At 46.2% G+C, this 17,213-nt stretch overlaps 1 protein-coding gene across 1 annotated transcript in view; it reads right to left on the bottom strand.

Annotated features, from left to right (window-relative positions):
* The window catches only part of LOC143182335 (uncharacterized), a 99,609-nt gene that overhangs the window by 40,416 nt on the left and 41,980 nt on the right, over window positions 1-17,213 (bottom strand). Inside the window, exon 3 of the mRNA XM_076383287.1 lies at window positions 3,962-4,180. Within this exon, the coding sequence (XP_076239402.1) occupies window positions 3,962-4,180 (219 nt within the window). The remainder of the gene's footprint in view (window positions 1-3,961; window positions 4,181-17,213) is intronic.

A 17,213-nucleotide genomic window follows, 5' to 3' on the forward strand; every position in this document is an offset into this window, starting at 1 on the left:
TAACGCTCTTTGCAAGTGACGTGCATTAAACTCCACTATGACTGACAATTCCGATATCTACTATAGTACCGAGAAGACAAGGTATGAATCACCTTTCGTGTACAATAATTATCTGCAGCGATAAGGAGAGGAAATACTTAACTATATCGTGGCAAACTAATCTCTTAGATTCATAGTAAAGGTCGAGCTATTTTGACGTAACAAAATAGCGTTTCCCCCGCGTTAAATGTAACTCCTAAAACGTTAGCATTAAATGGAAAGCCATGTACCAGGTTTAATTGAATTTTCCAACACGAATACACGTCCCGGTGGAAGAGCTTTTACCAGTTCGAAACAATTCCTCTGACCATAAAACTTCAGTCACTATAAATCTGGACTCTTAACTGCGTGACGATAAATCACACAAGTTATATGAGAGCGCGGCTATAGATCCAGAAACTGGGAAACTCGTCGCATAGATCTCTCCCTTCGATTGGCCGAATCGCGAAGGAGTCGACCCAAGGCGCAAACTGTCTTCTCGCATCGAGCGACAGCGACAGCCACGGAGGGATATTTCTGTGCTTGGCAAGAGTTGGCGGCAGGTTAAATCAGAATTCAATTTGAACGACGTTCGAGCAGGGAGATCCCCATAGAAGATACGAAATATTCATGGCGAGAATACTTTATCGCTGTTATTCTTAGACCACAGTGTACAGCCTTCCACAAATACGTCGCTCCCTATGCCATTTACGCTGCCTGATTGCGAGATTTGCCAACTGTCTCTCAAAATCATCAGCACAGTATACCGTGTTTCTATCTAAAATTAATTTTATCAGCAATAGACTATCTCAGTAAAATAACCTGAATTCTCGTGGATTCACACAATACTGTACTTCAATTTTAGAGATTATGAAGCTCGGAGGACAGCCTGCAAGGTGTTGTCAGTCCACAAACGATCCCTCGCGGAGGAGCATTGACACGTCGCGAGGCAGCGCGCCCTGATCGATTTAGCGCCAAATGTCGCCGTGTTTTACACGCGGCAATAATGGTCGAAATCTATGTAGCCAATATTTCAGGCCACCCTTTCTCGCCCGTCCCCTGGAAGCGTATATATGAAAGGTCCGTGTACACCAGCGACGCGTAGCTTCGGTTATTGGCTCGCATATGGCCACTCCTCGATATTTCAAACTGAACGATGAAATAGAAATACGAACAGCTTCCTGGTCGACAGAAATTACTTACAAAATTCCAGCAAATCTAAATTAAATTTTGTCACCTGCATATCTAATGGATAATCATCTGACAAGTGATATATTGCCCCCAAGTTTCATGTTCCCAATGTCTGATCAGTCGCGAAATAATTCGCCCCGAGTTGGTAGAATAAACGGAATTTAAATACCTCGGAGGAAGAGGACGAGCCCAAAGAGAAGAATGATAGTCCCAAGGGAGAGATACATTCGAGAAAGGCAAGAAAGGATCCTTCCGTAACCGGGCGGCGTAATTTACACGCGACGAGACTACGTTACACAGTTCACTGACTTCAAAGATTACTTTTTAAGAGACCCGTGATCCTCTCGTTCCCCATTCGCTCGCGAGAGTGCCGTTACTTGTCCACGTGAATGGTTGATTTGCATTCAGACTTTGGCCAAGCGAAGTGAATCTGTACTTTGCATCCTATAGACATGTGGCGAGGAAGCTTCAGAGGGCATAATGAGAGAGAGGAATTTCTACTCAAATGGAGAGGCTAGATTGTGAAGTTATTAATAGTAGTATCCCCTTCGACATGGTTTTAATTATTAGAGTGATTTATCGTTCGACCTTCGACTATTTTTCCAACAACGCTGAGAGCCCATTTAAGGGTTGATGCGCAGCTTTGGATAGGATCGTCGCCTCGACACATGTCCCAGGAAGCTGTGGGTCACGTTTTAGGGTGCTAGCCCTCATTCCTTAAAAACCGACCAGTGCATATGTCGACGCGAGAAACATAATGTTATCAGGCTGTCCAGGAGAGCAGCGGTCGTCCGACAAGGACGTAGTCCTTTGGGGGACCTCGTCCTTCCTCTACTCCACTACGTCCTTATTGATATACCGAATAAACACACTTGGCAGCTAGGCGGGATAGCTTTGCGAGGCAAATAGACTTGGAAGGGCCGCGTACTTCGATGTATAGCCCCTCTTAAAGTGGAGACGATCATCCAAGACACCCTTTTTCCTGTTTTACCTGGTACTGAGGTCAGGAGAACTGCTACCTCAAAAATGCTAGAATTTTCAAATTTTTATATTCTCAAATTACCTAGCTTCTAAAGTTTTGAAGATCTCATCTGTTTCAATTTTTAAAACCCAGGCCTCTGTAGCTTGAACTCTGTATTATGTGACTCACAATATGAAACCTCGATTCACCCCTTCACCAATCTCACAAAAATCACCCACCGAATCTTCCTTCTCCACTTCATGAACCAACTCCCCCCCTCAACTATTAACAAGTGTAATCAAGAGCCACCCCCATACTCCAAATTCTCAATGTACCTAATCGAAGGAAGATGTTACAGGGAACCTCGAGCGGGTCGCGTTTCAACCGCGTCCCTCAACTTTCGACCCTTATCGATCGGGCGAGTCTTAGCGCACCTTGTCCAGCGTCGGCCCGACGGTAAATAAAGATGGGTAGTTTTCCCATCAGCGTGCACACACGCACCCCCATCGTCGTTGGGCGTGTGTGCGCGGCCAGACGGTTTTAAATTCCGCGAGTCAAAGCGATGTTTGACATGGAAATGTTGAACGATGCATTAAACATGCCGCGGCGAGTGTTTCCTCTCCTTTCCACGGGCTAAGAGGGAGAGGGATCCACCCCCGCCCCCTTTCGATCGTATTGCCAGCGAAAGAGGCCTGATCGGGCCCCCAGACGCTATTGTTCGAGCAATGTTTATTTAAGCAAACGAAAGGAGCGTTCTATGGACTGAATTCACCTCGCTGGACCGTTTTCCAGTTCGGATCGATAGTTGGCCGATGTCTAGTAAGTTGCTTGCAGCAGCAGATTAAACACTTCTGGATAATTTTAGGTCATGTATGAATTTGGAAATTAAATCTCAATTTAGTTTCTATTGAATATCACCTAGAATTGGTAGTAGAAATTTCGCTGTTTTTCTATCATTCTTTAGGCTGGAATTTTAGTGATTCTACTGTTTACAAAATAATATTGATGAATCTCTAAAAAAGTCTGCACCAAAGTCTGCTTCGATTCACAAAGATCCCTATTGAGATAAGTCGTATTTCGAGATTCCTTTTATTGAAATAACTTGACCGATTTCGAGCACAACAAAGTCGAAGTCGCGTCACGATAAGAGCGTAGATTTCCTAGCACGATTATCTCAAGGCAATCTTGAATCTGTCTCTGTCTGGTTCGAGTACTTTTAAAAGCTCAAGGCGACTTCAAGTAAAATCTAGAGGTCATTCATAGCTCAGCTTAGCGTGAAATTCGCCATTGTCTCGTGAAATTAGCAAAGCAGGTGCGTTACAAGGTATTATGGAGACATCAATCGTTATCAACGATAAGAGAGAAAACAGCGAAACGGGACGAGCGTCGCGAATGAGAGGATCGTGATTGGCGGAGGCCACGTTTCGCCGAGGGTCGAAGTACGCACCTGCTAGGGGCAATTTCACTGGACCTTCCCGTAAAAGGAACTCCCCTCCATTGTCTGGCAAATGACATCAAACTTATTGCATTATTTAAAGAGGCTCGCCTCAGGCTCGCTTTAAGCTGCTGACCCTCCGCTTTCACGGAGTGTCACCGCTGCTCGCAAAGTGGCATTCGTTGGGTCGCAATCTCTGCTCTCATTTCGGTGACTCAATTTTAGAATACATCTACATCTTGGAATCTTTTTCTTGAAGAAAGTGAATTACCGACAATGCAATAGAAAAATAGAGGGGAGACTTTCTAAGAAACAAATATTATAAAATGGATGTAAAAAATATTGCAAGTACTCACCAGGTGATATGCCGAGTTTCACATGAAGACTACTGGGGCTCCTGAGGTCGGGAGTGGTTACGGGGGCGGCTATAGGTGGTGACAGGTGGGGTTGTGCTGGTGTTCCGCCACCTGTCGTCGTCGTGGTAGTCATGGTGGTGCAGGGGTTTAAGGGTGAGGTCCTCTTGAAAGACTGTTCGGTCCGCCACGCGACTTCATTATCACCTATCCAAACTTTACCTGTAAAACAAAAGAACAAATCTGTATTAATTGGTGTACCGAAGATTCCCCTTTCAATGGTAACTAAACAGAAAACCTTGGTACCATAATCCCTGACAATACAGTGTTATCTAATCTACAGTTTTCTGTATTTTAGGATATGAGAGAGAAGAAAATAAGTGCATACAAATAGAATCGTACTACTTAATATATTCATGTGAACATTTCTGAAAGGCAGATGCTTATTGGGTCGAAAAATAAGGGATGAGAAATTATCCGTATGTAAGGCTATCGATGCTAGGCTCGAATTGCAAAAGACGCGCCCGAAACAAATTTCCCGTCCCTCTCGTGTGTATTAATATAACCCTGGGGTCTTTGTATCCGCGCAGAAAATGGCTTCGCCCCTTCACGAGCTCGCGTAATTAGCAACCCTCGAAATCCCCTATTCCCGCCAGTTTTCCCGGCTTTCCCTCGTTTCCCTTAATTTCTGGGAACAATGCCAGCCTCTGGATGTTGTTCCACAACGCAGTGTCTAATTACACCGAGGAAGAAACGATTCTGGCCCTTCTACAGGGTGTATCGAATTCTCTGCAATCAATGGAAAACGCGAACAATAACCCTATTAAACTACCCCATTACAAAATTTACTGTAAGTGGTAAACAAGCAAAAATGTGTTTCACAGTAGCTATTATTCCAGATTTACGAAATATTTTCAATCTGCATGTATCACAATCTGCTTAGATACTCTAGCATTTAAAATTCAGAATCTCAGTTGAGAAATCTGAATTTCTGTGACACCCTGTATATGACACATCGAGCCCACGGAACACGCAAATATCGTATCACCCCCGCATGCGTGGAACGTGAGTCAGACTCGGTATTATTTGCTTGATGAATGATTTAGTCGGAGAGACTTAGCTCGTCTCGCACCCCATCTCCCGTTTCCTTCGCTAACGAGGGTGAGAAAGAGGAGTTTGCCCTGAACGAGACGGTGGAAAAGAAGAGAGAAAGTTCGGCGAGCGAAACGAAGGGAAATAAAGAGAGGGTGGGAACCGAAGTCGTCGCTGGCTATTCGGAGGCTGAGGGAGCGAGAGGAAACGTTTACAGAGAGGAACGAGAGTTGGAGGAAGAGCGGCGGGGCTGAAGAAAGTGTAGCTGGCGCTAACTAAGGGCGTCGGCTAATCAATATCATCAGAGAATGGCCGCTGACCTCTGTGGAGCCTCCATTGTTCCGTATGCCAACTTCGACCAGGCTTTCCGGCAGGAGACGAACAACTCCATCTTTGTTTCTACTTCAAACGAGGGTTGTTTCTTCTCTGTTTGTCTATTAACCCTTTTTCTACAAATGTCGATAAAAATTGGAGATTAAAAAGGAGTACCTATATAAGAGGGTTTCTTATTTATATCCAATTTTATTTCCTTCTGAGTCCCCATTTCGATTGTCACGAAATTAGACCAGTTATCACTCTGGCAAGCAAAAAAGCAATATTAGGAGCAGCCTGGATTGCATTGGTAACAGGCCTGCAGCGTGTCTTCTGGCTATAATTCCAGACCCACGCCGTGGAACGAGGTTCCTTTAATCTCGTGGTGTTTGCATGCTCCCTCGTTCCTTTCTACCCCATAGAGACAAACGGAACCACCCCTCTAGGGGTGGCGAACACGACGTGCCTTCACGTGCACAACCTGGAAAATTCAATTACAATTTCTTCTCGCGAGAAAAAATTTGTCTGACTAATCTTCAAGATCATTACACTTCTGCCTTCATCTCCATCGAAATGGAAACCTAAAATCGATCTAATTTGGAACCCAAAGCCACAGCAAGGATCACAGAATGAACTCTCGAATCCTGTTCATAAAAAATCCGAAAAATGAGCTCTCGAAATCCCAGCGAGGTGAGACCAATTCGCATAAACAGAGCCATCCATTGGGTACCCCCGAAGCAGGGGGCTGCGAAAGCAGGGGTGGTTCTCCCTTTGCATTCCCCTAGCTCATTCGTCCAGGCAGGCGCGAACTCCATTCACGGGTTTATCACTGTCCAGATAACAACGATTTACCTATGGACGTCTAGGTCCAGCATTTCCAAGGGTCCAGGGGACAGAGAGAGAAAAATGAGAGAGGTGCAGGGAGGAGAGAGAACAGACGAAGGGCGACCGAAAAGGGGGTGGGAGACGGCCAGCCACCTTGCATTCAGAAGTATTTCACTTTAACGGCCCTCCAGGGGATTGGCTGACCCTGGTCGGAGACCCTTCACCGTTTCAGCATAATGGACCTCTACATTACTTATTCGTCCTGGCCAATGTCCTGCCAGAAGCGTCCGCCGACCACGCTCGTTTCCACGTCCTTCCATTTCCGTGCCCGATTAATCGCGGAGGCCTGCAGCGACCCAGGACATCAGCTATTCTTCATTGAATGGTGAAGAAATAGGGGTTGTTTATCAATGAAGACATAATTAGATATCTTTAAGGATGCATAATACACAGTGAAAAAAATATTTCTGTACCTCAGAGCCAGACTAACCCAAGTCCATTCTTTTTCGAAATAAATTATGACAGGAATTAGTGGCTTGAAAGACACCACTTACCCCATAGAATCCCCCATTTCGAGACCCAACCAATTTTCTCTCAATTTTCATTCCATCTGCACCATTTTCGGTCCTCCGAAACGCTCAGCTAATTGCAGTCAGAGGTGCACCATCGTCGTCACGTACCATGCAATTTGACCTGGACGCAGAATCGAAGAACGTTTCCGGTCGACGTGAGATTTCGTTCGACGGCGTCGCGGGCGACAGCCCTGAGCAATCTGCTTTCCCGCGGTACTCGAAAGAATTGAAAATTCCTGCTCGTCCAAGGGTTGAAGAGGTTGGCGAACGAGGGCGGCGGGGGTGGGAAGGAGACGTCGGGGAGGAGGGAAACGGACGCGGATAAAGCGTTCGATATAAGATTAATAGTGGAGGCCGCTGACCGAGCCTGTACACGTCGACTGAGGGTTGTGTGCGATGGTGATTCCGCTTTGAAGGTGGAATCGTGGGCAGTGGCCAAATTGAATCCTGCTTAGGACAGGCGAAGCGCGACGGGGACGGGACTGGGCCCTCGAGCACTTTCACCAATAAATAAATTGCTCGGTGCTTACTGAGGAACAATTTGGATCCTCGTTTTCTCGAGGCGTTTACTGATGCATCGGTGCATGAGCATGAAAAATGCATTAAAATATTGAATCATCTCTGTCCAAAAAAACAAGCGCCACATAAATGATATCTATACTTAATCTACATAGATTTGTAATTAAAGCTACATTAACTCGAAAAATTTCAACTTTCCTCTATCGTTGGATAATCAAATTTCTCATTCACCTGTCGAAGGAGTCTCGAGATAGCTTCATCAGCCACGTGCCAGGTTTAAGATACCGATAACAGGTCTCACGAAAACGCACAGATAACAGGTTGACGTGCAACGACTTCCCATATTCTCCTACGCCTGCATATCGAGCAGCCTCAGGTGTGAATGACCTTTAATCTGGCGATGCCTTCTCGAAGTCGACCTAAGAAGTGAAAGGAATCGGCCCCAGCCCCAAACCGTAACGATCTGTTTCGTAATTTCTATAATAAGACAGATAAGCTCGCGTCGCGCTGACGTTCGAGACGCCTAATCAAAAGGAGGCACAGTGAACGTTCAGAAAAAGTACCGCGTGAAATCGTTATCGTTATTCATAAACAACGAGCTTCGGGAAACAACAAGGAATCATCTCCGAACACGCGTTTATCGCGTTAATTGCTCCGGTATTCAAACGAGATCGCCGAGCCGAGCGAAACGGAGCGATCCAGCGTCGTCGGTGGGATACAGGCGCATTCCCGCGTTTTATCGATAACGATGTAAGTTAATTGCATCGCCGTAATTAAATTACTTCGAAGGTTCATTAGGATGACGCATTATAGTGGAAAATTTATGCTGTTTACTCTGGAACTAATAAAGTGGCTTTTATCTAAAGAAAGAATCCGATTATCAAGCCTGTTACTCCTCTGGTCAGATAATGTACACTAAGACGCTTTTACGGGATTATTAGGGGGAGAAGAAAAAAAGGAAGACAGACTTGCGCACGAGAACGTGGCTACATTGTATTATCGCGTCACGTTGACACGCATCGCGTTTAAAAACGCGCCGCGATAAGCTCGATTAGAATCGAGGCCCGGCGTAATCTGCGCGTCGCTCTCAATTTCGAAACGTGGCCTCGCGTGTTGTCCCCGCCCGCCCCCTGGGCGCAGTATTTACAAGATTAATTCCTGCGCGTTGCTTGGATACTGACTTTTCCTCCGTCCACCCTCTCCGCTTGAATTCCAAAAGGGAACTCATTTCGTCGGCCAGAGAAAGACAAAGGATCGGCATTCATCGTCAGAGAACGGTTTCCCTATTTCTTGTTGGTTGCCCTTGTCAGAGGGGCGATCGATAAAGCCAACCCCCGCCGCTGGCAGAAGGCTACCTTAACGCTCGTCCACCCTCTCTGTGTACACTTTTCCGTACGTCCACGGAAACGCATTCGTTCAGAACCCTGAAATGCACTCGAGAGCCATCTCCCTTTGGTTCAGCTGAGAACACTCTCAGAAATCGAATATTTAAATGGACATCGATATGGATGATAGAGTGAATTGTTTCATAAAATCGTAATAGGCACTGTAAAATAGTTATAGGTACCAGGATCGCCATTATGTAAATCGGGGCTACCTGCGTCGCTTGGAGCGACCAATAAAAAACGTGAATAATAAAAAGGTGTTCCTGGGGCTGGCGAGGGGTCGTGAACGGGAAGGGTTGTGAGCGCAAGCGCGAAACCGCCCTCCGCGGAGGGGTTGCGAGAAACCACCCTTGGGCATAACTCCTTTCGACCGACACCTAGCCAATCTGCATGTAACTCGCGGCCTCGACGCCATTTTGGGAGAAGTTTAAAGCCAGGGGGAGGTTCTTCCAATCCTTCCTGAGCTCCCCTTGTCTGTGTTCTATGGAGAGTTACGTTTTGCGTTTCGTTTAGTGCCTGGAAATTCCCCTTCTCTTTTATGTGTGCTCTGGTTTTTAACTTCGACGTTACCGAATTTAATGCCGAGTTTGAGGGTGAAAGAGCACCGAAACCCGCTGCGAATGGCACACGTTTTTTTCCACGAGCAGAGGTGATGCAGGGATGCGCTCGATTCTCTTGTGAGTTCAGCTGAATGTTTATGCCTGCGGGCCGGAGTTGACGTACCGTGTCGAGCATCCCTGTGGGGCAGAAATAGCCCAAGTTCGAGCACAAAAGTGGAATTCTCGAAATCATGCAACACCCTTTGCGTTTCCGCCCTGCTGATTCCAGGAGAATGATAATTAAGCTTCTAAAAATAATCTCCGACTCGTAGGAAAATTCTGAGTAATATACCTAGGCATCAATCGTTCCTCAATCAAAATATTTCAGTAATCCCATCGATAGCACCATGTTTTGATAGTACAGATACACGAAGTGTTCTAGATTTAACTTAAGTAGTAAATACAAAATCACTCAAACATTTCTATTAAGTAATCTACTCAGACCAGTCATATCACCCGAAGCATCCTAAACACCACAACCTACATCTCAAATTCAAGCCACCTAGTAGGACCCTGAAAGCCAATTTCCATCGTACGATTGAGGAAACACTAATCCAGCAGCGTGGAAAATTCGCATCCGCGGAAAACGTAGCAGGGAGGGCACGAGCGAGCGTTTTCCATTAAGATCAAAGATCCTCTCGAGGCAGAGCGACTCGAGGAGAGTCCACGCTGGTATTACCGTGGTCGCAACTTCAAAGGGGTGGAAAACGCGACGGTGGGGGGTGTGGTGGTTACGAGGGAAAGGGGAGTAGACGGTCGGGTAGCCGATTTTAAAATCACAATGGCAGACACACGTCGACGGCGTCTAAACCATCCGCTCGGTTCTCCTCACCCCAAAAGCCGGCTGGCTCCGTCTGTTCGCTCCCTGTTCAAGCATCTGCGTCTATTCCGCTTCTAAACGCTTCTTCCTGCGCGCGTACGCGCACAGACAGGCGGCTGGCGTCCGTGTGGGGCCACACGAACAAGATAGTGCGTGTGGAAAGGTGCGTGGCACGAACCCAGCACGCGTTTCGACGGCCCCACGTCGCTGTTGTCGAAGGATTCCGCAGGAATACAACCCCTGCCAGCACCTCTCGCGTTGGCTAGAGAGAGGGAGAGAGAGAGGGACACGAGGGGATGGCCACCCCTTCCTCAAACATTTTAAACTTTTTTCTAGCCCTCCCCGCTCGTCGGCGAGGCTGCACTTCAACGACGCCACGACTTTCCAGCGGAAAAAGGGTCGCGCAATGGGGTGGCTGCTGTCTGCCGTTACGCGATTTTTTATTTTTCATTCGGCCCTCCAGAGAGCGGAGAGAGGTGGGAGCTGGTGTGAAATTGTGTTGTTTGGTGTTCCATGAGCTGTTACATCTCGTACTTGATTCGTTGCTTTTGAGTGTGGCTTGACCTAATATGGTATTTACTAATATTACGAGTTTTCTTCCATTATCGATGATGAGAGATATGAATCTTCCTGATCATCGTCTATTAGTAAGTATTATCTAAATTGATAGCGTGATGAAATAGCTGGGTATTAGTGAGTGTGAATATGTGCAATGACTGTGTAATTTTGTAATTGTTTTCTAGAATTTGACGTAAGTTAGATAAACATAAAGACAGATTATAGATGTACCTACGTACATGTACGATATAGGTAGGTACAGAGGAACTTCAGATATCTCGAAAATTTGAAAATTTAAAAATTTCAAAGTTTGAAAATTTAAAGATTTAAAAATTTGAAAATTTAAAGATTCAAAAATTTGAAAATTTGAAGATTGAACAATTTGAAAATTTGTCTATCTAGATATTACAAATACTTACTCATGTCAAGTACTGTTTCTAAAGGAGGCAAGAACATTATCAGCCAACAACGGAAACCATACAAAGCTTTCCAAAGATTTCTTCGAACGCGATGCTAGCAGAAATAAAGGGGTTTCTAGAAAATCGCGGCCGTTTAGCAATCACCAGTGATAATTGCTATACAAGAGGATATGCAGTCTGCCTGCACGCACGTTGCACCAGAAAATTATCGTTTAATGACGCGCCAAGGGAAAGGGGCAAGGTTCTGCCGATTAATTATGATAATTCGAGGGAGTTTGGGGTCGGTCGATCCGCATTTATCGTGAAGCCACCGACGCCCGCGCGAGCGAGCAGCCAGCGACGAGATCGAATTCGCGATGCATTTATGCGTTCAGCCGCGGATGCACGTGGGAACTGCCGATAGATAAGACAGACAGGCTGGTTATTAAATTCCTCCTGGCTACCCCGCCAATCGCCAGCAATCATCTCTGCCCTCCCAGTTTCTCTTTTTCACTTAAGGCTTAATTAATCCTACCGTTATCTTGCTACTCGCGCCTTCATACATTTCCTTCTTTGGCAGACAGTGGATGCATCAGTATCCTAACACAACTGATAATATAACAGTAGATACACTTAGAATTGATACGTTGCTACGTCCCTACAGCATTTCTTCGTCATAGACTCGTTATTACCTTTAATATAATCAGGAGAAGATCCTTCATGCTATAGACTCGCTAGTGAACACAGAACCTATACCGAGAAGACCCTGTACCTGGACAGATGAGTTACTTCACACAGTGGGAACCACGCAAAGTGGATCAAGTGTCTTCCGTCATGGCTTCGCAGAACAGACGAGTGAATATATCCACGATGGAGGGAAGGCTCTATTGTTTCCGAGGTTCGACGTAAATATATCGCGTGCGCAGCGAGGGGGATCGATACCGGCTTAATTATACGCAAACTCTGATGGGCGCTCGTTAAAATGATTACATGTCTTTATTTAGATTAATCGCGATTCCCCGTCGGCGCAACTGTGCATAACACAGCACAGCTAAAGGATGAATTAAACCATCATGGAAGCAGAGCAAGTTAGACAAGCGTTACGCGGGCTGCCGCGATGGCTTCAGCCACGCGTCACCTCTCGGCTCACGCTGGCCGAAATAAAAAATGTGAGAGGGACTGAGACGTGGCAGAAAATCATTCCTTATTCCCGTACCTCGCGCCCTCATAAATACACTCGGTGCATCTAATTTCGCGCCGACGTTTCGTGGGTTAATTAAGGCGTCCGCGCTTATTATAATACTCGCATATCGTCTCGCGTCTGGCCTCGACGCCGCTACCTTTCCCTGCAAAAAACGAGCGTGCACGGGGAATCTTTCCGGATGGTATTCATATTCAAATGAAAATGTTAATAACCACGTTTTTGCATTGCATTCTTCGCTAGACGCTGGAACGTTACAATGCTTGCCAAGAGTAATGGTTCCCGGAGTCTCGCGTACTCTGCGCTAACAGCAACACAGCCAGCAGAGATTTACGAGTATCGTTTGAATATATCTCGTAAAAAATACGAGAACCTCTAGGGAAACAAATGTTCAGTTAATGATACAGTTTTCCAGTTCGGTACTTTCGAAAAGAAAGACGAAGCACAGCCTTATAATATAATTACTGATAAACAGGCTTCCACGGGAGCATCAACCTTCATTCATATTCAAATTCAGAACCCCTGGAATCTCGAACAATCACAAAACTATATTCAGAGCTTCGAAAGTACCCAAGGAAGGAGAGAGCTCAGAAATAGAAGCCTGAAAGCGAATCGAGCCCGCGATCCTCTCGCAAGCAACTCCCATCGGAAGGGAAGGAGCGTCGAGCAGGGACGGATCCAGATGAAGAAAGAAGCAGAAGAAGAAGAGGAAGAACGGCGCAATAAATAAAAAAAAAAAGGCCTGGGGGGAACGAAGAGATCCTTAAAGCAAACTGCCCGCCTCGGAGCTCGGCCGAGCGGAGCTGGAGGGGTGAATTCGTCGCCCGATAACCCGATTGGCTGGCCTCGCCGCCAATGCAACCGCGCTCTCCGCGAATGCAATCGGCTGATGCACTTCTGCCGCCGCGCGGATGCGTGCGCGAGTGCGTGCCTCTGGTGCACCGAGTCCTCGTGCATGCGTAATGCACCGCGTCGATGCTGCCGCACAGCGCGCCTGTGTGCGACTGTTTACGACGAGCCTGAGCCGAGGCTCGACGCCGACGAATGCATCGATGCACCACGCGCTCGCATAAATGAGTTTGTCGCGTTCGAGGGAGTAGATTCCCTCGAGAGTGCGTGCGTGTGGGTCGAGTAGGCGTGTAGAGGAGTGCACGCGCGAGTGTGCGAGAAACCCCGTAGGACAGCCGCAAAAACTGGTAGCCCTGAAGACCGGTCGCCAGTATTGCCATTGCGGGCTGCTCCTCTCTCCCGACCAGGCTTCTCCTCTTGATCGTTCTGTTGCGCTTCTGCGACGAACAGAGGGGGAGGTAATGCGATCGAGGGAGGACTTTTCTCACGGAGCGACGGGGAGAAAGATGCCGAAAGAACGGACGCGGGACGCTCTGAAGGACTACGGTGGAGCGAAGACGCTGCTTCAGGATTCGGTGAGGACTTTGGGAGGAATCCATGCTTCGGGGACTTTTTCAAGATTTTTGGGAGAGGTAACGAGGTGGAGCTATTAAAGGAACCTATGTACTTAGATTAATATGAGCTGAAATGTAATTTTAGTTTTTGTCGATCTGAGGTAGAATTAAATTTGTCTATCATAAAATTCATTGGCTATTAGTGAAAATACTTAAATAATACGTCTCCACATAAAACTGGAAATAATGATTTCTTTCTTTTGACAGCAAAATCTGGGATAATTATCTAACTACGTAGAAAGGTTAATTCATCTTTCTTGTATATCCAAGTTTTTTCAGAATTTTTTGTAGGGATTGCATTAAATTTTATTCTTAGAGAACTGGCCATATCCTGAATTGCCTCATTGCGTGATTTAATAGCGCTTGATGAAATAATAGCACGGCCAGTGCAACTTGGTTGCATTTTATTTTGATCTGTTTTGACATGTGTATACTCAAGTGGACGCGTTGTCTTCGCTTGAAGAATGAAATTGACGATGGAAATCGGCCCCCAAGACTCGGCATTCAGTTAATTACCGGCAGCCAGGACAGCGAGTTGCCAACACGCGAACTCTTTGTCGTCCTGGCGAGCGGTGGAAGTTAATTGGCGTAACGTCGCGTTATGTCACGGAAAACAAAAGCTTCCTAGCTACGCCTTCGTCAATTTCCCCTTGCGCTAACGCTAAGTGAACTAATTCTGCGTTGTAATCGACAATTGCACGAGCGTTCAACGCAGAAGGAAAGAATTCAACGGAACGTCCATAAAAGCAGAGCTTGAAACAATGACGAGCGTAGCCTCGCCTTGAAAAGCAAGTAATAGTCTGAGTACAATTTGAATTCTTATCGTCTCGTTGCGAGAAGCGCTGATAAGGCGTTTCCAGGTCGCTTGGAGAATGGTTTCTTCGGTACCTGACATTCCGGAGCATGCTTGGCGAGCTCGAGGCCGATTCTCAAAGGGCCCGCGTAACCTGTAATCGGTATCGACGGGTGCGATGCACGACTGATAAGGATCACTCGATCGTGTGCGTACGTGGCCGCTCGAAGATGAGAGAGAGAGAACCGTGATAACGAGCCGTGTCGAGGGCGCACCTCCGTTTTACATGTTTTAACAGTCAATAAGATTATCGCTGAGTAAGTGTCGAATAAATCAAACACCGTTGCGCGAGCAAACTCGCGCGTATCGATAACCTCGATGAACGAGGCGTAGACTCGAAGAATATGCTTGCTCTAATTTAGAGCATTATTATAATGTGTGATCACAGAATTTTATTGAACTCAATTTACGAATGTTGGGAAAATTATAAACTTTGAGAAGTCAGAAAATTTTTGGAGTTGATAATTGTCATCTAGGATGATACAGAAATTACTTCAAGTATCTATTTTCTTAAGAAGTATAAATACGTGAAGTGCAGGGAAAGACTTAACTAGATTTATGATATCACTTTCATTAATTAATTTATGGAGAATTTGATCAAACTTTGCTCATCCAAACTCATGCAATGGACCCAATTGTTATTGGCTCTCCAAACTCAATTCTGCTTTCATAGTTTAATCCCTTGATCAGAAAACGATCGTTTAATAGCTTTATCACCGAGCACTGATCATCCATCACGATCAGAAGATCTTAGATTCTCGAATTTCAATCAAATCACTAATTCCGCCGTTGAGGTATCGCTTGGAACCGCAATCGGCTGATATCAATCAATTTTTAAACCTCGCCCCGCCAGATCGGTCCTCTTTTTTTCTTTGTCACTGTGTTGCCGCTAGATGAGTATCGACAGTGGCTCTTTTTTCCTGTCCCATTCTCCATGGAGTATTCTTTCCATGGGGCTATCGATTAATCGAGGGGAGGGCTGTTCCTAGTAAGTTTCGTACGATGATCATACAGTGGCCGCGACGGGGGAACAAAAGCAACGAGAGAAGAAGCGTCTCTGGGGAGGTTGCCACTACTACCTGATCAAGAACTGGATGATCCTTGTTTCACTAGACTTTTCTTTTCGATATTCCTCCCTCGAAAATTTCTACGCGCTACCTCAAACAATTCCTGAAAAATATTTCAAATTTCGACGAGTAGCTCATCTCTATGAAGAATTGCCTTTTTTAGAACTACCATTCATTATTCACAATCACGTAGAAACTCTCCAACCAGCCACGAAGCATGAGAATTTTCGTTGAATCCAGTGTCACCTTTTAAATCGTGAGCAACCCCCTTGGGTCGCGATCGAGCCCCCCACTCGGCAAAAACGCGTAAAAACTGTGTGAAAAAGCGTTATTTCGGGGTGAAATCCGACGCTGCATAGAAGTTTTTTTTAACTGACAGGGAGGTCCTGCTCAAGAGAGATGGAAAATCGAAATGACGGGGTGCGCAGGTAAATTTTTCCCCGATTTCGGAAGATCATCTCGCCATGGGCCTGAACACATCGGGGAGGGATGAAATCAAAGGGGGTCGCGGATGATGCATATCCTGCATATTCACCGGGTTTCTGTAAAACCGAGGGAACCTCGAGGAAAAAAAAGACCCCGAAAAGTGGCGTGGAAGAAGCCATTCAGTCTAAAAAAACGTTCCATCAAGGGGAGGGGGATGGATGCTAAGGAGGGTCGCAACGGGTGAAACCGTCTGTTTTTTGAACGCAAATCCTCCGCTCTTTAGAATTCCCGATTTCTGGGTCATGGGAAGGTAGCCTCGAGGATGAATGCATGCGTTGCCCCGATCTTGGAAACTGATTTTTTTTCATCCCCTTTTCAGTGTCTCGATGCGTCTTTCCACTTTCTCGACGCGCAACTCAACTGCCAGATTTCAAAGGGGTTCTTCTCGCGGAAAATGGGACAGCCTCTCCCCGAAAACGGAAACGGTTCACTAAAATTGGGGGTAAGATTAATAGCACATAATCGACATAAAAAGTTACGTATACTAAAATCTAAAATTAAAATTCGAATTTCTAGGAACATCTCTTCAATTGATCTCCTTAAATCACGAAGAAGAAATCGACCATCCCTCTCAATAATTAGACGAATCGAAGCTCCAAGGACCACCACAGAATTTCCGGGAGTAACCAATCAAAGCGACTCTGCCGACAGGAATCACAATCGTTTTCCCCGCGGCACGAATGTAAATGAATCGCCCTGTCTTTGTCGGTGGCCGAAGACGGCGAAGCACGCGAGAAATTCGAGAATCGAGATCCCGATGCATTCAGAGTGCAACCGAGCGACCCCGCTCCCTCCCCCGATTATATTGAATCGTCATAAAGCATTCGCGTGCATCAGACCAGGCTCATTGTCCTGTCATTCACTCGTCATCCCCCGCCTCTGTTCCCTGCGTGCTCGTGTGCGCGTGTATAGGGGCCTCGCCTCGGCCAAGAAAAATAAACCACCCCTAATTCCCTCCCTCGCGCGATTACGTGAAACGCCGCGCGGTCCTAAGCCAGGATCAACGATCCCGGAGATTTTCTTTTCCTTCTTCGCCAGCTCGTCTCCAGAGCCGTTTCGTCTCGGTTTTACGCGAAACTGTTGCGCTTACTGTACGCTGGGATTA

The sequence above is a fragment of the Calliopsis andreniformis genome, chromosome 8 (assembly GCF_051401765.1).
Source record: "Calliopsis andreniformis isolate RMS-2024a chromosome 8, iyCalAndr_principal, whole genome shotgun sequence".
Taxonomy (NCBI): Eukaryota; Metazoa; Arthropoda; class Insecta; order Hymenoptera; family Andrenidae; genus Calliopsis; species Calliopsis andreniformis.